At 39.1% G+C, this 23,249-nt stretch overlaps 1 protein-coding gene across 1 annotated transcript in view; it reads right to left on the reverse strand.

The window, feature by feature from the left end:
• LOC149184180 (Alkaline-phosphatase-like family protein) overlaps positions 1 to 23,249 on the reverse strand; it is a 234,020-nt gene that overhangs the window by 24,398 nt on the left and 186,373 nt on the right. The window contains 3 exon segments of the mRNA XM_089417414.1: positions 12,117 to 13,256; positions 13,415 to 13,514; positions 13,674 to 13,905. Of these exon segments, the coding sequence (XP_089273540.1) occupies positions 12,117 to 13,256; positions 13,415 to 13,514; positions 13,674 to 13,905 (1,472 nt within the window).

Below are 23,249 nucleotides of genomic sequence, written 5' to 3' on the forward strand. Positions count from 1 at the left end.
TCCTAGGGTTTTGCAGTATGAGTTGATGATTATGGTTGATTTATTCTGTTATGTTTGGTGTTGTCTGTCAATGATGTCTCTTTCATGATAATCTGTGTGTGACAGTTCTGGTTGAGTTAAGTGATTTATGGAATGATATGTTGACTAAAGATGATGTTGCTATGTGATGATCTGTATTTGGTTCAAAGATTTATGACAAGGTCAGTATGTGTTTCAATGATTGATTTCAGTAGTGCAGTGATTCAGTTTCAGGGTTCAATGTTTTGAGATTTGTACACAGGTTATCTGAAGAGAAAGCGCGTATATACGTGGGTATGTCTCATAATAGTAGCATATATATTTTGACATAAGATTGACCAAGGTTTGTAGTGACAGGATCTGGTTTCTATGATGAACAATAAGTGGTCTGACATTCTGATGAAGAGTATATAGTGATTTGAGATGATCTAGCTACTTTGGTTGTTTGAGATTCGGTAATTGGTTTATTCAATGATTTGATGATTAAGTTGGTTCAGTGATTTGATACAGTGATTGGTTTTAGTTTGTTATTTGATATTGGGCTTAAATGATGGTAGTGGGTCCAGTTTGAAAATTTGATGAAACGTGGCCTACAGATTTGATGTTTTGGTTCAGGTGGATCCAGTATGAAAATTATGAAACGTGGTCCACAAAGGTGTTGAGGGTTGGAGCCTTTAGTGAGGAAGTCAAAGCTTCCTTCCAGTGGTAGCTGGTAAATCTGATCAGGGGGTTGGAGCTCCCTTCTGATGGGTGTTGGTAAATGAGATCAAGGGGTTGGAGCTCCCTTCCAGTGGGTGTTGGAGAACGAGAGAAGGTTGTAGCCTTCTGCAGGTGGGTGCCTGCATGCTGGTATGAGTCTGCGCCAATACAAGATTGTAAGATGTTTTCTTTATAATAAAAGATAAAGACAGAGACGACAACAGCAGTGGTTTTTTCCCACATTGGGTTTCCACCTAAAAATCTTGGTGCTCATTAGTGTTGATGTATTGCTTATGTGTGACGGTTTATTCTGTTCTTACTACACATGATTACTATTTAATTAAAGTCTAAAGAAGTACTGATGCACTGGTTCAAGTTAAATAGATGATGAATCAGTTGAAAAGTTAGTAAACTGGATATATGCTACTTATCCTCATTACAGTCGTGTACATACGTGGTTCACTGAATTAAAGTCGCGTACAAAAATATGAATAAGAAAAGAAAAGTTCAAGTGAGTTTTTGTTAAACACTGATTCACCCCCTCAGTATTTTTCCCAATGAAGTGTAACTAGGTTCAGTCTTCATAATGTCTATTGTAATCATGATTTTATGTATTTGATGAAAAGAGAGAAATTTATTATTGTCATTCTTGATGCATGGGTTTCATGTTCAAGGTAAATTCATTTGTAGGTCATGTTGCACACATTTTGTCAAAGTTCCAAGGAAGAAGAAGTACCAAACTTTTTCAACATAATCGGGTCATATATCAGCAATTTACATGTCATTGTAAATCCATTCTGCAAGTTATATAATGTAAATGATCTTAGTAAGACCTTGAGTATATGTAACAACCTAGGTAAGCTTATAATTTTGATGACGAATTTCATCCTAAGAGGTTTTTTAACCTCATTGATTACTTGTGTTTCTAGACACGGCTAATCATAAGAGTTTTTCCCCTCCAACTTAAACTCCAAAACTAGGGTGAAATTTATTGTTGGAATCTTAGGTGAGTCTTATTGTTTTTAGTCGAATCTGATGTAAAAGTGATTTGGGAATAATTTAAGCTAGTTGGCTTAATTATTTTATTATAAATCACTTGGTCTACTAGATCATATTATATCGCAGATGGGTTAAGTGTCTTGAGGGTCTAAGCCAATTGTGTATTCCTCCTTTAAGAGTTGTAAATGTAAAATCTTACGTATTAGAGGGTGGAAAAATAATTAAATCCCCCATGTGTAAATTAACTAATTTTTCTGGCAAAATAAAATTAAATCTTAAGCTAGTAAATTAATTAATAGAGTCAAAATTAGATTGTCTTAGGAAAAATAATTCTCCAAGTAGAAAAATTCGTGGGTCTTAAAGGAATCAATTTTTAAAGGTTTTCCACCAAGGGAATATTGTATATTTCGAGAAAATTTCGACCCTTGGACCTTGGTGGTTAAGTCAAAATCAAAATTTTGAGGAAATTAGTTCAAAATAATTAATTCTAAGCTAATAAAAATGGAATTAAATGATAAATTCGAAAATTCATCAAAAATAAAAAATAGAGGGCTAGGATTAAAAGATCTTGAAGTATTTATCAACGGCCATGATTATTTTGACAAGGATCAAAGAAATTAGCCATTATTTTTCTACTTGGAGGATAAATCTATAAATTAGAGAGCTGTTTGAGTCTCTAGCATATTGATCTCTAGCTAGAAAATTTCTGCTAAACCAGCTTTGTAACTATTGTCTCACCGGGAACTATTCTTTCAATCATAATAAAGACTTTGGGGTGCAATTCAAGGTGTTATTTCTTATTGATTTGTGGTATTTGCTGACTACGGGCATCTCTATGTTGTGTTGAATATTGGTAAGGTTTGTTTCTTCATTAGATAGAGATAAAACCATACTATTGATAGTTTTGGGCTAATCTTAAGTGGTTTGATTCCCCATGTAATCTAACAAATTATTTTGAGATAAATTCATAGTGCTTGCAAGTACTTCAGTCCTTGGCCTCCAAGTTCACAAACTTGGGCAAAAATAACTATTGTTTGGATACCAAATATTTATATGGTGAATTAAATATTTGCTAAAGCTATAGTATACATTGGGGTTTCTAAAGTATTTTTAGCCATTCTTCAAAGGAAAAAACTTCATAAAAATATTTTCTCGAAATTTTAAAATTTTTTAAAATCCCTGTATACTTTTAGATCTTGTGAATAATTTTGTAGATCTAACTTGTAGATTATTTTTTCTAACTTGGGTTTTGGAAATTTTTAGTATTTTGTATATATTTGGGGTTTGGGTGTCTTATTTTCATTTTTGCAAGTTGGATCAAGGGATCAAGTGGAAGAAGAGCTAGATTTAGGCCCCTGAGGGTAAGATCTAGTCTCTAGACAATTTTGCAGGGCCATTCATTGAATATTTTTCGGCAAAATTCAGATCCAGATCAGGAAAAAAATTGAGACAAGGGTTTCAATTTTTGGCCTTCCCAGGACCATACCCGGCCCTTCCAAGCCCAGCGTCAGCCTTATTTTGGCCAACGTCATCGCCAGAGCCCTCGGGTCACATTTTTAGGCCCTTCTACGGTTGGTCGTAGCCTCTAGGGGCTTCGACCTTCCCTATTTCACCCTGTGTCAAGATTTTTAGGCCTTTTTTGGCTTGATCATGGACCTAAGAGGCTTTGGCTTGCCTCCTTTACCCTAGATGACAGCCTTCTAGGCTTGTCGTAGGATTTTTGGCCCTTAAACCCTAGCATTTTAGCCCTTTTTCCCTTGTGTCAAGCCTTTGAGGCTCCTCCTCCTTCAGTGTTCCCTTCTTGTGGCCTCCTCTAGCCTTGTTGACCCCTGATCTACCTTTCTAGCCTCCTTATCCCCAAACATTGGCCTTCCTTGGCCTAGTGTTGCCTTTTCTTGGCCTCTTTTGCCCTAATCTGCCCTAAAACCCTCCTCTGATTTTTCAGCACTGAATACTTGGTGGTTTTGCAAGTTTTGAGGCTCAAAAATTTTGTTTTTAGGTGGCAGCTTGATCCCAAAGTTTCAACAAATTTTGACAAAAGAATCATCAAGGCCTTGGGCCTACGGTTTGACCTCTAAACCCTAGTTTTATCTCTGATTTATTACAACAATCTAATCACTAACAATTAAGCCCTAAAATCACATGCTACATGGTCAAAATTGTTTAGCATTGCAAAATCTTAATTTTCATGAAGTTTGGCCACTTGGGCATCCTAGATCTAGCCTAGATCTAACTTTTATACTTACTAGAATTTAATGCATACTGAAGTTTTCAGATCTGAAATTAACAAAGCATACACCTAAATTGGATTAAAAACTAAAAAAAATTGGTTTCCGATAAATTTTCCTATTTCTAGGCAATTTTGGAATTGATTGTAACTTCATTAACTTGCTAATCTATCAATTATTCACTGTTGTAGTAAATAGATCAGATCTGAAATTTTCTTAATCACGCCCTCTAAAAACCCTAAAAATTGATTTTTTTCAAGTTGGGTGAATTTTACTATTTTTGGGTATATTGAGCATTGTTTCTCACATCTCTTGCTTGTTCATCTCTGGGTCAATTTACTGTTGTAATAACTTATTACAGGTCTGAAATATTACTGAGTACATCTTCATAAAGTAAACTAGACAGATAAATTTACTTTTGTTGGTCGTTGGAAAGTTTTGTACTTCATATGTTGGGCAAATTTTGCAGTGATTTTTCTACTGTTGTCATAACATTAATAAGCGTTGAAATTTTCTGAAGTACTACTGTTGATTTAACTGTTGAGATCTAACACTAGTGTGGTTTATTTTGAATTAATAAAATTTCCGGAATTTGGCACCTAAAAACACTCCTACATTTAAGCTCTAGATCTGATCTTGTGATAATTGGAATATAATTAACATCTTTGTATTTGATAATCACTCTAAGTCTTGGCATCTAAGTTTCCACTTGGCTATCTTGAATGGTGATTGGTTTATCTTAAAGTGGTATCGAACATTGTTGAAAAGTTGGCATTTTACATCTTCTGAGAAGCTGTTGAAGTTTTGCACTTGTGTCTCTAAAACAATTTATCTTGTTCAAAATTGCCATCTCATCACTATTAAGTACTCTCACTATAAGTTAATTCACACTAAGTACTTAAGTAACATAAACAATCTTAAATCAAGATAAGCTCACTCATGATCTCTTGCATAAGCATCCTAGATCTAGATTGCATCAAAACTTACCTCCTAGCATAAGCTAGGTTGATAGAAATCTAGGGCAACCCTTCTCACCTGGCTTGAGGGGCTTGGCAACTCTTCGGTGGTTAACATAGTGACCTTGCAGTCGTCAGAGTCACAGTTTCTGCAACGTCAGAGGTATCGGGTGATAGGAGCATAACAGAAGGTATCGTTAATCAAGCCCTAGCCCGCTTCCTGTTGGCTTCCTTTCGACAACCTATCTTGGAGTCCAACTTCAATATAGTTAAGGGAAGGCCATATTTAGACTAGGCAAATAATTAAAATAAATCGAGATCTCTGCATCTCACATAGTTCCTAGGACTTGCATATCATATAGGTTAGTTAATCATTCAAGCAACAGGTGTCCATTCGATCACTTGGTTTCAATTTACCATAAACAAGAACTGTGATTCCATTAAGGCACTTGTCTCATACTTAAAAGTTAATCTAATAATTAATCTTGCTAAATTTAACCAAGTAGCTAGGCCACTCATCCGTGTCTCCCAAACAAGTTAGTTCCCAACTTGTTTTCCTTCACCTCATTTCCATAGGGACTACCCCCCATAGCCTGTTGTTGGGAGACAGCTAGAACGGAGTGGGCAGCGATCAAAGTGACAGCCCCTGCCTTGAGTGATTGTCGTGATGTTTGTACAGTCTCGGCGACAACAGGTCAAGCACCCATTGAGTGCTTCTAGGTTTGTCATAGAATTATGAAGTCAAAAGAGTCATTGTCATACATGTAAGACCCCTTTGGGCATGTTGTATCTTGTAAAGAATTTTTTTGTAAAGTCAAAAATGTCATAAAGACCCTCCAAGACCTAGTCAAACAAGTAGCAACAAGTCAGCCTACATGAAAGAGAAAGTTGGCCTCATGAAGGGCTATTTGACCACCTTGTGAAGCCTATATATAAGAGACTTCAACCTCACTTGAAGAGCACTCACTCACCACACAAGAAATTTGATCAAGGAAGAGAAAGAGAGTGAAGAAGATGACTAAAGGAACAAAATCTTTGAATATTGTTTTTGGGCTATCTTCTCCTCACATGTGTGAAGATTAGGGCAACCTTACTACAACAAAGTCGAAGTTGCAAAAGAAACAACTGGGAACTCAAAATTACAGAAGAAACTGCTGGGAAATCAAAGTTGCAAAAGAAATAGCTGGGGAAGGTCAAAGTTGTTGGAAGTTGCTAGAAGGTTGAAGTTAATGAAGTTGCTAGGAAGGTCGAAATTGTTGGAAAGTTGTTGGGCAAGTCGAAGTTATTGGAAAGTTGTTGGGCAGGTTGAGTTGCTGGAAAGTTGTTGGCAAGTCGAGCTGCTGGAAAGTTGTTGGGTAAGTTGAGTTGCTTGAGAGTTGTTGGGCAAGTTGAAATTGTTGGAAAGTTGTTGGGCAAGTCAAAGTTGTTGGAGAAGTTGTTAGATAAGTTGTTGGGGTCGAAATTGATGGAAAGAGAAGCTCATCAAAGGAAGGTTTGACTTGGTCTTGGAGGGGTCTTTGACAAGGGTCTTAAGTCTTGGAATTCGTCATTTGAAGTTCTACAAGAGAAGAATTCTTGTGGGATTTCCTCTAAAGAGGAGAGGTTTTGGCCCTAGCTGACAGCCTACATTTTGTCTACTTGTCGCATTGATCTTCATCGTTTGGTAATTGTTTGATGATAGAGCACTAATAATAATTAAGTGAAAGAAGAAGTCAATCATGTTTAAGTAAAAATACATCACAAGCAGTTATCAAAGTAAGAGAAATCACCTAATCTAGCTGCCCCTAGATTTCTCAACATGGAATCAGAGCTAAGGTGACAACAACAACAAGAAAAGGCAGCTTGAAGATCATCCAATTAAAGAAGGATACACAAGGGCCGAGCTCAAGGAGATCATATCATCTACACATCATCTTGAAGGAAGCAACTCTTGGAAGAAGAAGAAGACCTCAAAAACCCTACCTCCATTCGAAGAAGGACTCTACATTTGAAGCACCTTGGGAAGCCTCCACATTCTACAATCATCATCCAAGGAAGAAGAAGAAGCATTCATCATCAAACAAATCAAGGTGATCTTTATCACATTGAAGCAAAGATCACATCTCAAACATCCTTGAAGAAGATCATCAAGGAAGCAACATCATCAAGAAGGCATCAAGTTGAAGATATCATCTTCAAAAGAAGCATCTTCACTTGACAAGTAAGTATCTTTATATTTATGTCTGAATCTACTATCAAAATGACTTCATTTCGCAAGGAAAGCAACAAACTCGTTGGGCCATCAAATTTCCTTGCATGGAAGAAAATGATAGATTTGATACTCATAGAGAATGAAGTTTTTGGACATGTTAAGGGTTCAATCTCCAAAGAAATTCCCTCACCCCTTATGTAGAAAATTTGGAGAAATTGAAAGAAATCTATGATAAATTGGTAGAATTGTTTTCCATAAGCACTGCAGAAGAAGTTATATCTTTGAGAACCGAGTTATACAAGATGAAGGTATCAAAGGAAGAAGGGATAGCCTCATACCTTATGAGGGTATCACAAATAAGAGACCAACTACAAGAGTTAGGGGAAATAATTTTCGGTAAAGAAATGGCCACCATTGTGCTCAATGCACTACCTGATGAATGGGGCAACATTGTATCAAGTATCTATGGAAAGAAGGAAGCCACTCCATTCAGTGAACTTTGGTCATTATGTAATATTGAAGAAACTAGGTTGAAGGCAAAGAGCGATGTTCAATCAAATGAACAAGTTCAGGCATATGCTAGCATGGCCAGGAGAAAAGGAAAGTTTGGAAAGTTTGATCCTCGGAAAAAGAAGAAGATCGATATGTCAAAGATACAATGTTATGAGTGTAATGAATATGGGCACTTTAAAAGGAATTGTCCTAAACTTAAGAAGGACAACAAGAAGAGAAAAGAAAGAAATGAAGCCCATGTCACCGAAGAAGTGGAAGAACCTAAAAAGAAGAAGACAAAGAAGGAGGTGAAAGACCTCTACTATGACTAAAATATACTTGAGTTCTTTTCAGTTTTGTAGAAGATTACAATCATGATGAAAAGCATGATGAGATGCAATGAGATAAACTGAAATAATAGCTTATGTGATGGCTTACCAATCCGACTCTACTAATGAGAATTCTTCAGTTTGAGAATGTCCAAGTACCATGTATGGATTATGAATACCTCCCTAGTTAAGAGGGAGTGTTGAAAAGTGTCACTAGGTTCTGTCTTCATAATGTCTATTGTAATCATGATTTTATGTATTTGATGAAAAGAAAAAAAGAAATTTATTATTGTCACATTCTTGATGCATGAGTTTCATGCTCAAGGTAAATTTATTTGTAGGTCAAAGCACCCATTGAGTGCTTCTAGGTTTGTCATAGAATTATGAGGCCAAAAGAGTCATTGTCATACATGTAAGACCCCTTTGGGCATGTTGTATCTTGTAAAGAATTTTTTTGTAATGTCAAAAATGTCATAAATACCCTCCAAGACCTAGTCAGACAAGCAACAACAAGTTGGCCTACATGAAAGAGAAAGTTGGCCTCGTGAAGCCTATATATAAGAGACTTCGACCTCACTTGAAGAGCACTCACTCACCACATAAGAAATTCAATCAAGGAAGAGAAAGAGAGTGAAGAAGAGGAGGACTAAAGGAAAGAAATCTTTGAATATTGTTTTTGGGCTATCTTCTCGTCACACATGCAAAGATTAAGGCAACCTTACTACAACAAAGTCGAAGTTGTAGAAGAAACAACTGGGAAGTAAAAATCGCAAAAGAAATTGCTAGGAAATCAAAGTTGCAACAGAAACTGCTGGGAAAAGTCAAATTTGTTGGAAGGTCGAAGTTATTGATCCTGTTGAAATTTCTAGGTATTACCCATTAGAAATTTTATCTGTAGTCTCTGGTTTATTTCGCCTACTTGCTTAATTACTAACAAATTATTTAACCATATAAACACTGAAATAAACACAATACAATCTCAACCATCTACAGATCAACAACTAAAAGAAATAGACAAACACACAAGTGACACCATTATTTTTAGACAATCGTCCCCGAAAAAACACAACTTGGGAAAACCGGTGCAGCAGTTCTAAGGGTTTTTATTATTAAGTAGCTTTTCTGAGTACACTGGGTGCCAAACTGGCTCATCCGACAAATATAAAAAAAAATGTCAGTAATACCTCTCTTCAGAAGCAAATATTTTGAAAGTCTACCCCACGAAACCCTCTCCGGCACAATCTGAAGCATTGTGTTAGCCCTCTGAGGCTCTGTGCAACCTCTCTAGCCCTCTCCGTCACTCTTGCAGCCTCTGCGTGGATGACGCAGGCCCTTCTGGCCTTTGCGTAGTCACTGTTGACCTTCGCGTGGCTCCCTCTGGCTCTGCATCTGCCTCTCTTCATTTGCGCTGGTCTTCCAGCACTATCTCTGCCTCTCTGCCTCTACACTGGTCTTCCAGCACTATCTCTGCCTCTCTGCTCTTGCGTTGGTCTTCCAACACTATCTCTACCTCTCTGCTTCGTACTCACTGCCCCTCGCTGTAACTCAGATCACTGATTCAATTTCTCTTAGCAAACCCCGCTCTAGAAAATTGAATGACTGATCGCTTTAGTGTGTTCTCCAACTGACTCTCAAGCCTCCTCTTATACGTTTCTTGTTGGTCCTTCAACAGCCGAGATTACATCTCTAATAAATGGCTAAGATTAGATTTGGCTTGATCCATGTCCTTTAGAACCTTCTAACCCTGTTTTATATTAATACCCATTAATATTTTTATTTTCCTAAGTTTAGACTTAGGAACCCATTAAAAATATTAATTATTTTAATATCTCCCAAACAGGGTAGAGTCTGCCCAAACAATTTTTTGGGTCTTGGAGATCTCATGTGCTTTAGCCTCTCCACCAATTTTCATGGCTAGAGCACATCCGATGCTACCCCAAATCAACACTCCCTCTTAGCGAGGATCGTGCTCTTGTAATACTCCACACTAAGCATCACCCTGATTATACGGCATCGGTACCTGTGCTGATGCTAGGCCTCCCCGCCCAACATCCTCTGCATTGTTGCATCCTATACTGTTGCCCATGGCTCTGCCACTACCACTGCTACATCCGTACGACAGCTCCCTCTGCATCTGTGCTGTTGCTGGTCCTTTCTCCCAACACTGCATTTGCACTGCAGTTCTCTCTCATCATGCTACATCGTGCTACTGCTTACTGCTACTACACTGCAACTCAGTTACTGAGAAGTAAGTAACTAATCCACCCAACTACTAACATCCCTATCAGGCTAGAAACACTCCTAATGTTGAAGCTCTCTCTGTCGCTATCTCGCACTCCCTCTCCTACCTCTGCATTGTTGCAACAACTCTGTGCCTCTCACACTGCTGCAAACCTCTCTGTGCCATCTTGCACTGTTGCAATCTCCTTTGTGCCTCTCGCACTGTTGCACCCCCCTCTGCGCTGCATGGGACTTCTGCACTTCTAGCACTCTTTGTCGCTTCATCTGCATCCATTTCTACCGACATCCGCCGTCCTGCTACTCTCACTTCGGGGCTCCCATAGCCAGGTATGATCCATGAGTTTGGGTACCTCAAGGATCCTGCCCCTCATTGCCTGTAGTTTTCCTGACCACAGCTCGATGTCTCCCCACCTCTTCTCTAGATGTACATGAGCACTCATGGCACAATCGTCATCCTCCTCTGCCTTTGTTGGCGCTACCTTAGAGTCAGACGCCTCTCCCTTAGTCTTCTTCCTCGGACACTGGTTCGCATAATGCCCCAGTTCCCCACAGTTGAAGCACTTTATCTTGGAGAGGTCCTTTTTCTTCCTCTTCTCCTACTTCCCCGCAGATGCCAGAGCTACATCCTCTTCCTCTTCTTTCTTGACCCAGGCTCCTTTGTTGCTACTTCCCGTCTTGGTCAACCATCTAGATTCTAATATCTTCTTGGCAAAGAGCTGCCCACAATTCTTCCCAATCTGGGAGATTCGTGCTACCCAGAATGCTCTGGACAAATTTCTCCCACTCCTCGGATACTGCGTTTAGGGCAGTCCTCACCATCAACTCTTGATCTGGCGTGGCCCCTATGGAAGTCAGTTGGTCCCGAATCTCCTTCAACCTGCCGAGGGAGTGATCTATCTGCTCCCTCTTCTGCATCTGGTATGACCACAATTGAGAGGTCCTTTTTCTTCCTACACCTAAGTTACCGTAAACGTCCCTCCAAAACCCCAGAAACGTCATTTGGCGTTTCGCAAACGGAAACAAGTACGATACGACATGGAAACGGCATGGAAAAGTTTCAGTTTTTTGGAAACACGTGATCCTATTTCTGAAACGTTTCCATTTTTTGGAAACAACATCCTATTTTTGAAACGTTTCAGGCATTTTTAAGGGTTTTGGATCCATTTCCAGAGTTTCTAGACTTGAATATGACATTGAATTCCATGTCTCATATGACTTTGTTTGATGAGGAGGAACCATTAATTGCATCTTCAAGTGGACATGGCAGCAATGCGCCCACTCATGGAGAGGATCCAAATGATGATGTGGATCTTAATTACATGGATGAAGACATATTTGAGATATGTAAGTGTAATTTATGATGATGTTTTAAACTTTTGAACAATGAACATTGAATACCATAATATGTCATATGATAGTAGACTGCCAGTCATAGTTCATTTGGTAATTTTCACTATGTAGTGTGCATATAGCATTATTAATTTTGGTGATGATGTTGATGATTGAAATTGGAAATTGCATATATATGTTCCCATATCCATTTTAGTGCAACTTAGTCCTACACTAGTTCATCTCTATTTAACTGGATGTAAGTTCGAGTCTCATTGACCTACTTTGGTCATCTATGGACATTAATATAACTTTTTTCCCTCTTTCTTCTACATTTTTAAGTGAGTCCTGACAAGTCTCAGTTCATAAATTGGAAGCCTTTTTGCAGAAATTTCAAATAAAAGAAAAATGCATATTGCAAAAGCTTCTTTAAGTATTTTTCTGTACATGATTCAAGTCTAACTATTTCGATATGATCAACAAACTATACTTTTTTGAATAAGTAGTCCCAAAATAATTCATCTGAAGATACAACACTCTAGCTTTTACTTTTTCCAATGGAATCATATTTGGACTTGGACAGCTGTAAAAGCAAATGATCCGCAACTCTTAATGAGGCATGTAAATTACTTACCATGATCCATTCTTTTTGGTGCAGACTGGCATTATAAAAGTAGTTTGCCACAGAAATTAGTTGCAACAGAAGAATAAAAATAGGGCAAGCATTTACTGGTTGTTGAAGTAGTAGCTGCAGAAGACACCAGCACAATATATAGACCATTCCAACAAATGAAATGCAGTTTCTTGTTCCTGCTTCAATGCAGTTTTTAGTAATACCAGAGCAGAACTGAGAAACAACTAATATCTCTGGCTTTTGGCTTTTAGAAACAAGGCTACTAGAACTTGGCAGAGATATGGTCCAAGGAAAAACTAGCAGTGTTGTTAATGCCGTTAAACCAAGAGAAACATATACCAAGCGGGCCATCAGTGTTGGCCAATAATCCAATGATGGCATGTTTTGGTCTTGGTGCCATAATATGAACAGTAAAATTGAAATTCCACACATCAAGAAATTTGTAGCAACAAAAAAATGAAAAAACTTTCTTGGTTTAACTGCCAGGAAAAAGGAAAACGCTATCAACATTACTGAGAGAACTGAGGCTATCTGTAAAGATTTTGTAACATGAGGGCCGCTGTAATCTAGCCACTTTGCAATGTCTGGCAAATAGACCCAATTGACACCACCTTGATGCCATGATCTTAAAAGTTTTCCAGCGATCAGCACAAGGATGACAGCTAAAAACTGACAAGTGCTAAGTTGCTGAGCATGTAATGATCCTGCACGTTCACAATTCAATCTCAAAGTTGTATCTGGACTCTCCATATTGCTGCTATGGCATTGAAAATTAAGATTCTCTCTCAACTTTAGTTGGTCCTGAGACCAGAAAAATTCAAATTTTTCTTCTGATTAAGAATTCCAAACTTGACATGTTCTGTGTATAAGAGTAATGCACAATGTTGATAATAGAAAATGCCACGTATACTGCTCTTCCTCCACCAATGAGCTAGATCCCAGACTAAGCACATGAATGCAAATTCCAAAAATAGCTATTATTTTTTCTAGATTTCCAGTATGATTTCGTTCCTCAATCTTAAGGGAAAGGCGTTCTGACATTTCACTTAATGCTTGGCACACTCTGAATGAAATACCAAGAAGCAAAACCAGAGATCCAAACATTAAAAACCCTCCCAATGCGAGCAAAACTGATGGCTTCTGCAGCACAAACAAAATATTATTTCAAACTTTCCAGGGTACACATCATGTTACTCTTACTACCAAGGACAAGATCCCAGTAAGAAAAACATGTAATCTAGTATACTGCAAGAATATATCGGCAGATGCATAATGAAAGAATTGGCAGGTTGTCATACCTCAGTGTTTCCTCTTGCTAAATATTCCGATGCAGTCTTTAAGAACTCAGTATAGGCCTCCACTGCGAGTTTTGGATCTTTATCATAAATGCACTGATCACTATTTTATGTGATGCAAAGGTGTGAGTTTGGAGTCCAGCTTAATACGACTGCTTATTTGTTAATATTAAAAGATAGATTTATTTCTCAACAAGAATATTCCAGAAAGTAAGGAACAAAATTTTTCAAGTTGAAATAATATTTTGGTAAATGTACTTACAAATCTAGACAGCTTTCTTGCTGTTGCCAAGAATCATGCAGGAAAATAGCTCTTGTAAATAAATAGCATAGTCTTGCATCCATTGGTTCACCACCCATTTCTCTTTCCAAATATTCATTATGTGTTTCCTTATTGCATAATGATATAATACACTTCGAATTGGGCAAACGTGCTTTTAGTAGTCTCAGCAGTTGCCAAGAATTTAATTGAAGTGCTCGAAGCCTTTGCTCATCTGCAATCAAAAGAAAAATGAGTCTACTGAGGAAAATAACATATATAAGTTACCTGTATGTAGAACGTAGTTTTAGGCAAGACTACAATATATTGTACTTCATGTATGATTACAATATAAAAACAGGGATTGGGCAAGGAATAACAAAATATACTTGATTTATCCAAAACATGCAACAGGAAGAATCAAAGCTTTGAATAGGCTAAATGAAAGTGTGTTGCCAAATGAGGCTTTGAAGCGAACAAAGTTCCATCTATAAATTAATTATTTCAGAAAACTAGGAATATAAAGATATCCATGAGGATACAAATATTATTTGTTAAATATGTGAATAAGAATAAGAATGAATTGATTTACAATGAGAACGAGAGGCTTGCTTATATATCAAGCAAGGGTCTCTTCATGAAGAGTCATGTCCTATTATACATGCCTCTTCAACCTAATTACTAGCTTAACTAACTATTATTTATGATTATTATCTTTTACATTATATTTATATTATTTATATATTTTATCTGTTACAGGCTCCTAACAATATTGGTCATCTTCATGTTGTATTATAACTTCCAGTCTGTAGCCCTTGCATAACTGAAAATAAAATGATTTCTATACATGGATACATTTGCATGCAGAATATTATAGAAGGTATACATATTTTAGGTATGGAACCATTAAAATTGACCACATTAGGAAGCCGTCTTTACACAATCCAACAGTTTGTTTGGCTCCAATGCTCATCGGCCAGCTCATTTCAAGCTAGCATTCCCAGGATATTCTCCACCTTGGACTAAAGGTAGTACTTCTGTGATTTCCCACTCATTGACAACAACAGTTCTGCACATATTAACAAATAAGACATTATATAAATGCATTCTCAAATGAACACAAAGAACTACTCAATGACTTAAGTGGAGGATTGTAGCCTTTCCTTTCACAAATGTCATGGAGAAGGCTTCACAAATTGTTCGAATAACAAATTGGGGGCTAGTTCCCATCAATAATCCTTTCTTATTGGGTAATATGAATGCTAAGCCCCTAGTTGTGTTAAAAATGCATAGTGTTACCCCTCAGCTTCACTTCTGGAGTACTTCATTTTTTTTCACGAGCTTTTTTCTAGCATATGAGCCAATCTTGTGCATATATTGAAATGATGTCAAAGCCCAGGGTTTTGTGATCAATTGTGCCATCAGGAAGTTGGGCTTAAAGAGTGGGAACTCATGCCGAGGTGATAGTGGGCACTTGTCTTGTGTGTGCCATCTTAGCAGCTTGCAAAGACCTTGGCAAACCTGCTAGTTTGGGTGATCACAAGGCATAATTGCATTGTTACACCATTCACTATGCAGATGATATACAAATTGAGCATTACACTGATATCATTTTGATTATGTAGGCATGTATTGCATGTAACCAAGACAATAAACCCAATATTTAATGTGCTTATGCTTCAAGTGTGGAGAGACAAGCTATAGAACTCATCAAATATGGTTACATGATCATCTATTAGTGTTAGGGTCCCACCCTAACCCCTTTATTTATGTAGTAGGATCGAGTCCTAGTTATAGTTAAGTACAGAGTCAATAAAGCCCATATTAATAAATGTAAGTGGTTAACCCGCACTTAATGATGGGACCACAGTTAATTGCAAATGGACCATGGTATTAGATAGATGGTATTAATAAGAACCATGGTATTGATCCACGGTATTGCATGTATGAGTCATATATAAAGGATAGAGACTCCCTGCGAGGAGCATCGTGTCTTATTTTGTAATCGAGCTCTGCTCTATTGGAGGTTGCCCCTTCGAAGAGGCAAGTGAACATTGCTTTCTGAATAATAAAATACTTGTTGTTGTTTCTCACTATTCTATGTTCTAGGTATATTTCTTCGCATATTCTGTATTCTGGTACCGTCTTGCAGGTTAAAAGCATAACAAGTGGTATCAGAGCTCTTTCCAGGGCCGGTGGGATCTCCATTTCTTAGCAAAACTTTTTTGGCTAGAGACGTGTTCCGACGTCTTTAAACCACAGGATCTGTCGTTGAGCGCATAAACCTGTGGATTTGGGGAGGCATGCACGCAGAAAATATAAGAGGTGGTCACGCTTGTTGGACTCCCTTGTAACCCCTGTGGGTACCCCTTCAAGTAGTAGCGCATTAAACAGAACCGCGCACGGACTGTCTTCCAAGTACCCTCTGGGTATATCGGAAGCCCCCTAGCTCCTTTGAAACCTCGCCATAGATAAACAGTTGGCCGTCTTGCTGCTACAGTACACCGAGAACAGCACTCGAAGAGATTACTTGCCCGTACGATAGGGTAGTCGGGTTGTACGACTAAGGGTACGGTTGATCCTCCTTAGTTAAAGCCTTAAAACATTGAGCCAAGTACTACTGTCAAACCCTTATGTATATTGCGATCTGTAGCACCTGACACTCCTCGAGACCATAGTTCCCTTTTCTATCTCGGGATCACGCATAATCTCTGCCAGATCAGATCTCGCAAGTGGGGTTGCAGCAGCAACAGACATCAGTCCCGCAGTTCCGAGTTAACAAAACAGGCATTCCGATCTATTAGATCCATCAAATCCGCAGCAGCAATCTGTTCCGTCACTCAGAGCTATCCGATCAGCCATTCAGATCTCTCAGATCCACCAGATCTGAGTAGTTGTGTGGGGTTCCTATACCAGGGTGTGATTTTCGCAGGACTTTTGGCAGCATTGACATTTTGGGGATTCGGCTACTGCAGTATTCCTAGAAAAAAAAGGTTTGAGACCCCCCGGGCCGCTTATTGGTGATCTAGCCCATAAGAATCAGGACGACGAGTTGAGCAAGGTGGTACCATTCAATTGTTAGTGAAAAAAAAAATCGGGCGGTCCCAAATTTCAAGTACATCGGATCGGTGCATGGTAGAAACTAGAGCTCAAGCTATGGCCAATGAGAAGATTGACAAACTAGAACAATCCTTGAAAGACATCCAAGATCAGCTTGACAAACTAACTAACGCACTCTCTAAGGGCAAGGCAGAAGCCCGCGAGGAGGCGTATATTGGCCATGAACACAGTGAGGGTGAGTCTAGCCACTCTCTTCACCTCTGGGGCACCCACCAACAATCCCGTCCGCGACCTCCCAAGCTGGATATGCATAAATTTGATGGTTCTCACTCGGCAGCATGGGTAGCACAAATGGAGCAGTATTTCAATCTGAATTACATCTTAGATAATGAGACTCATCTTATGGTGGGGAGCATGTACTTGGACAATGAAAGATGGCAATGGTGGCAATGGCATCAACGTTGCAATGGAAGTTTTTTGACTTGGGACGCCTTCAAAAAAGCTCTTACAAAGCGCTTTGACCATGACTCTGCTTTTTTGGGTCATCTCACTAAGCTCCGACAAACTGGCACAGTGGATGAATATGTTACAGCCTTTGAAGCCTTAGCTTTCCGCACTAGGGGTCTCCCTAATGCGTTCTACATGGAATGTTTTATCAGCTGTTTTAAAGAGGCCATACAAGCCCACATCCGACTGCACCACCCTCCCACATGGTCGGAGGCTTGCAAGGTAGCTCGTAACGTGGAACGTGCGTTAGCGGCCCAGTCCATTCGCCCAAATTTCACCGCCAAGGGTCGTCCCCCACAGTCTCACAGCATGACTCAAACACTTAAGGTTCAAAAGGTGTCACCTGCAGAAATGGCCGAAAGAAGAAAGCAGGGATTATGTTACTACTGTGATGAAAAATACTCCCCAGGTCATAAATGCAAGGAGCCCAAATTCATTCAAATTGATGCCACTAATTACAGCTCATCGGAGGAAGCCCCACCACTTAAGGAACCTAAGGAGACAGAAGAGGACAACCAAAAGGACAATGTCCCTGATGAACCAGCTATTTCGCTGCATGCTTTGGCAGGGATTTCTTCGCCTCAAACTCTCAAAATCAGAGGTTTTATTAAGCATCTCCCAGTAGTAGTTTTCATTGATAGTGGAAGTACACATAATTTCATCCATCAAAGAGTCGCGGAAGCAGTGCATTTTTTTGTATGAGCAGTTTCTAACTTCCAAGTCCAAATTGCGGATGGGGGAACAATGAAATGTGAAGGCCGCTATGAAAATGTCAAACTTCAAATGGGGGATTATCAGTTGAAGACCCACATGTTTTCCATACACATGGGAGGGTGCAACATTGTCCGCGGTGCTGAATGGCTTCGCACTCTTGGGCCAATCACAATGGATTTCCAGGAGTTATATATGAGCTTTAAGCAGAACAACTCCACACATACCCTCCGCGGATTCTAGGCGGGAGCTCCCTCTATCATCAGCTCACATAGGATGGAAAAATTGTTAAAAAGGGCCATCATGGAGTTATAGCTCAATTTAATGCCATCCAGGCAGTCGAACCCAAGTCTCTGCCGATTCATCCTGAGATGCAACAAATTTGAAATAACCATCTGCCAATCTTTGACAAGCCTCATGAGCTTCCACCCTCGAGAGGGAACATGATCATAGCATCACCTTGGTTCCAAAGGCCCAACCACCCAATGTGCGCCCATACAGATATCCATTCACCCAAAAGAATGAAATAGAAAAAATAATCAAGGAACTTTTGGAAGCAGGCTTCATTCATCCCAGCATTAGTCCTTATTCATCACCGGTGGTCATGGTGCTCAAGAAAGATGGGGAATGGCATATGTGTCCAGACTTCAGGGCTCTCAATAAGTTGACAGTCTAAGATAAATTTCCCATCCCGGTTGTTGATGATTTGCTGGATGAACTCAATGGGGCTCAATTCTTCACTAATTTGGATCTTCGCTCAGGCTACCACCAAATTCGCATGAAGGAGGTCGACATTCCAAAGACTGCTTTCAGAACTAATGAAGGCCATTATGAGTTCCTGGTCATGCCATTCGGTCTTTGTAATGCCCCATCTACTTTTCAGAGCCTTATGAACCACCTTCTCAAACCATATCTCAGGAAATTTGTCCTTGTTTTCTTCAATGACATCCTCATCTACAGTTACACTTGGGCCGCACATTTTCAGCATGTAGATCTACACTTGCAACTGCTCGCAAGCATAAATTATTTGTTAAGATGTCCAAGTGTTCTTTTGGCATGGAAGAAGTTGAGTATCTGGGCCACATTGTGGGGCGTGAAGGTGTCAAGGTGGACCCAAAAAGATCCAGGCCATGCAGGATTGGCCTCAACCTAAGACCTTGAAGAGCCTGAGAAGATTTTTGGGTCTCGCACGCTACTATCGCAAATTTGTCCGCAATTATGGTCGCATTGCGTAGGCCCTCACTCAACTCCTCAAGAAAAATTCATTCTTCTGGAATGAGGAAGCACAACAGGCATTTACAACTCTCAAAAATGCCATGTGTTCCACTCCAGTCTTAGCACTACCTGACTTCACCAAATCTTTTGTCATTGAATGTGATGCTTCGGGTACAGGTATTGGGGTGGTCTTAATGCAGGAAGGTCAACCCTTGGCCTTCACAAGCCAACAACTAAGTGGGAAGAATCTGGGACAATCTACCTATGAGAAGGAAATGATGGCCATCTTACATGCCGTAGATACCTGACGACCTTACTTATTGGGGTAACGTTTCCAAATCCGAACAGACCATCACAGTCTTAAATATTTTTTGGAGCAACGCCTATCCTCCCCACAACAAAATAAATGGCTCGCCAAAATGTTGGGATATGATTATGAGATCATTTACAAGAAAGGGCGCAAAAATATTGTAGCAGATGCATTATCTCGCCAATTTGAGGAGGAAAGTACCATGCTCGCAATTTCCCTTCCCATTCCAGAATGGATTGAAGAGGCTCGCAGGGAATGGTTTTCACATCCCTGGCTCTCCCAACTCATTACTCAATTGCAGGCGGATCCAAATTCCACCAAGGGCTACTCGTGGCAGGATGAGATTCTTTGCTACAAGGACAGAGTTGTAATATCACCAACATCCACCCTTAAAAGCCGCATTTTGGCGGAATTGCACTCATCCCCCACTGCAGGACATTCAAGCTTTCAGAAGACGTATGCTCGCACTAGAAGATCATTTTTTTGGACAGGCATGAAAAAGGACATCCTTACTTTTGTAGTGGAATGCGATATCTGTCAGCGCCACAAAGGGGAGACAGTCAAAGCACCAGGTACATTACAACCATTGCCCATCCCGGCATCAACATAGACGGAGGTTTCTATGGATTTCATTACAGGTCTTCCAAAGTCAGGAAACAAGTCAGTCATCATGGTGGTTGTGGACCGACTTTCTACGTATGCTCATTTTTGTGCCCTACCCCACCCTTTTATACCGACTTTGGTCGCTCAATATTTCATGGATCAGATCTTCAAATTGCATGGCATGCCCACTTCTATTGTGTCTGATCGTGACCCGATCTTCACCAGTAATTTTTGGCAGGTACTCTTCAGGCTACAAGGCACCCAAATAAAACTCAGTACTTCCTATCATCCACAAACGGATGGTCAAATTGAAGCCGTCAACAAATGTCTAGAAACCTACCTTAGGTGTTTCACTTCAGAAAAGCAACATCTTTGGGTACAGTGGTTACCTCTAGTTGAATGGTGGTATAACACCAACTATCATGCCACCACCAAAGTGACTCCCTATGAAGCAGTTTATGGTCAACTCCCTCCTTCCCCTACATCTTATATCAATGGGTGCTCAAAGGTACAAGCAGTGGATCAACTCCTACAAAACCGCACAACCATGATAGAGAAATCTTAAGATCTCCCAACTTCATTTGAATTTCTATGGATAAAGACTGACTATAATCTGATGACATCACCGATTTTGTTCTCTCAACGGGAACAGATTTATCTTCTGATTCCTTGTTGTTAACAGACATGTCACTTTTCTCTGAAGCCTCCTCAATAGGAAAGAAACTAGAGGCTAAAAATTGGGTCGGTTCCAAGTTAAAGTCATGACCATTCGCTACTATTTCAGAACTCTCAACAGAATCATGGATTGTATCAAAATTTGCATCATCTTCTACACTACAACAACTTATTTGACTTGGGAAAGATGCTAGTGGAGAGTCCTCGGGCTGCGTGATTATATCGTGTACCATGGCTTTGATACCATTGTAGTATAAAAAGCAGTGTTGATAATATCGCCGAGATATCGGCGCTATTCAGAAATATCGCGATATTTTCGGCGAGCCGATATATCGCCGACAAAATATCGCGATATTTTCGGCTTTTGAAAATATCGCGCGATTTCCGAAGTATCGCCAATATTTCGGAAAATATTGCGCGACAATCAAAAATATCGCCCGGTGATTGTAAATTTTTTTTGCACGGCCTATAAAAATCCGATTTTGGTTTTTTTTCATATCATTTTCATTTCTGATTGCCGGAGAAGGGGAGAGCTATGTGGTTGCTGCCAAGGAGGGTTTGAGCGTTCTAGGCCCTAGTATTGATATGCTATTCATGGTAATGTTAAATTCTTAAAGTAAAAGTGACATTCTCCTTAATCTTCATTTTCATCCTTTTACTTAAATTTTTAACATTACCATGAAATGACTTAGAATGTTTGAGAGTGGTTCCAGCCTCATTGGATTTCATATGGAGAAAGTAGAATTTTAGATTTCATTCAAAATGCAGCAGACTTATCAGTTTTTTAGGATTTCAGGATTGGGAGATTGTAATGTTTCCAGGTGACACCACTTGCCCGAGCTACCCCTGCCACCAGTAGAGGACGTGGTCTACCTCCTATAGCTCCTACTTCTAGTTCTTTAGCTTCTAGATCATAGCAAACTCCACTGCCAACTCCACCAGCACCAGCATCTACATCTAGAGGGAAAGGGAAAGCTGTGGCATTTTCTCGCAAGAGGGGCAGAGGAAATCAATAGGATTAGACTTTAGTTATTTTCTTATGTGCCTGTAAGTTGTACATGAACAATGAACAATGAATATTCAAGAATCAAGACCAAGCATATCACATTCTAATTTCTAAATAGTAAATTTTGATTCTATTTATTTTTTTAAAGTGAACTATGAACTTTGAGAAGTAATTATATTTTAATTTGATTAGATAAGCTGCAACCTGCAATTTAATATGGATAAAAAACTATATATATATATATATATATATATATATATATAAAACGTGTCCCCCGTGTCTTGTTTCCAGGTCGTTGTGTTTCGTATTGAATACTTGTATTTACGTGTCCTCCGTGTCTCGTGTCCTCGTGTCATGTGACTTAGCTTAGACAATATTGATGTATGGTCTCCGTGGAGGGTGGAGTTTGAGGAGCCCCTCTTGGAGGAGTCACCTTCATGGTTAGAGCCAGTGGCAAATGATCCATTAGAGCAGGGGCAGCAAGAGGAGGACTCGGAGTCAGAGGAGCAGCAGCACTTAGAGGAGGCGCAGGAGGAGGAGGAGGAGGACACTGCGGGAGCATTAGCATCAACACCATCTGCTATAGATATAGGAGAGCATAGCCCCATACTTAGCACTCATTATTTGATATTAGGTGCAGAGGCAGGGTCAGGGCCTCCTACTATTAGGGGCAGGCCTGGCAAACAGCCCATCATGTTTTCCCGTAAAAGGGGGAGAGGGCAGTGATTTCAGATAGATAGTTGCTAGTTTTATTTGTTGTGCTACATACAACTCATGATGATGAGATACTTTTATATATGCGATGTTATTTTTTATTGGTTCTCCACATTTGAGTCCTTGAATGGACAATTATCAGGGATCAACAGGATTTGGTATCACCTTCGATGTATCATTTCTATTTGACATCATATATATCAGTGTTTTCTTCATATTTATGTGCCAATGTGTTTATTTCATGTTGTTATTGCTTTATATGTTTAAAAATCTGAAAAAAAATGAATATATTATGCATTTTTTATGCTTGCCGATATTTGCCGATATTTTGCCGATATTTTCGCCGATATTGCCGATAAGATATTTTTTGGACCCTCGCTGATATTTTCCCGATACCGATATTATCAACACTGATAAAAAGTATGCTAAAACACAATTGCTGATAGCTTGTAGATTTAATTGTTAAAAATACACACAGGTATTTAAAATAATTATTTATTAATATATATAAAATGTATGAGATGATTTGAATGTACAATGAGGACCCTGCTTTTATACCTCAGCAGGTGACCTTTCGTGAATGGCCTTTTCACTTGATTTAATGATTAATTAACCTAATTAATATTTAATTATTTAATATTTATACTTATTTTATTTAGCTAATTGTTATGAATTATATTCATAACAGTCTTAGATGGTGTCTATGACTCTAAGGAACACAATGGATTAATTTTCTTCAATACCCAAAGAAAATTTCTAAGGAAAAATGTCTTAATTA

Source organism: Pinus tabuliformis, chromosome 3_2 (assembly GCF_031772625.1).
Source record: "Pinus tabuliformis cultivar Carrire ecotype Pingquan chromosome 3_2, CPIR1, whole genome shotgun sequence".
In the NCBI taxonomy this organism is placed as follows: Eukaryota; Viridiplantae; Streptophyta; class Pinopsida; order Pinales; family Pinaceae; genus Pinus; species Pinus tabuliformis.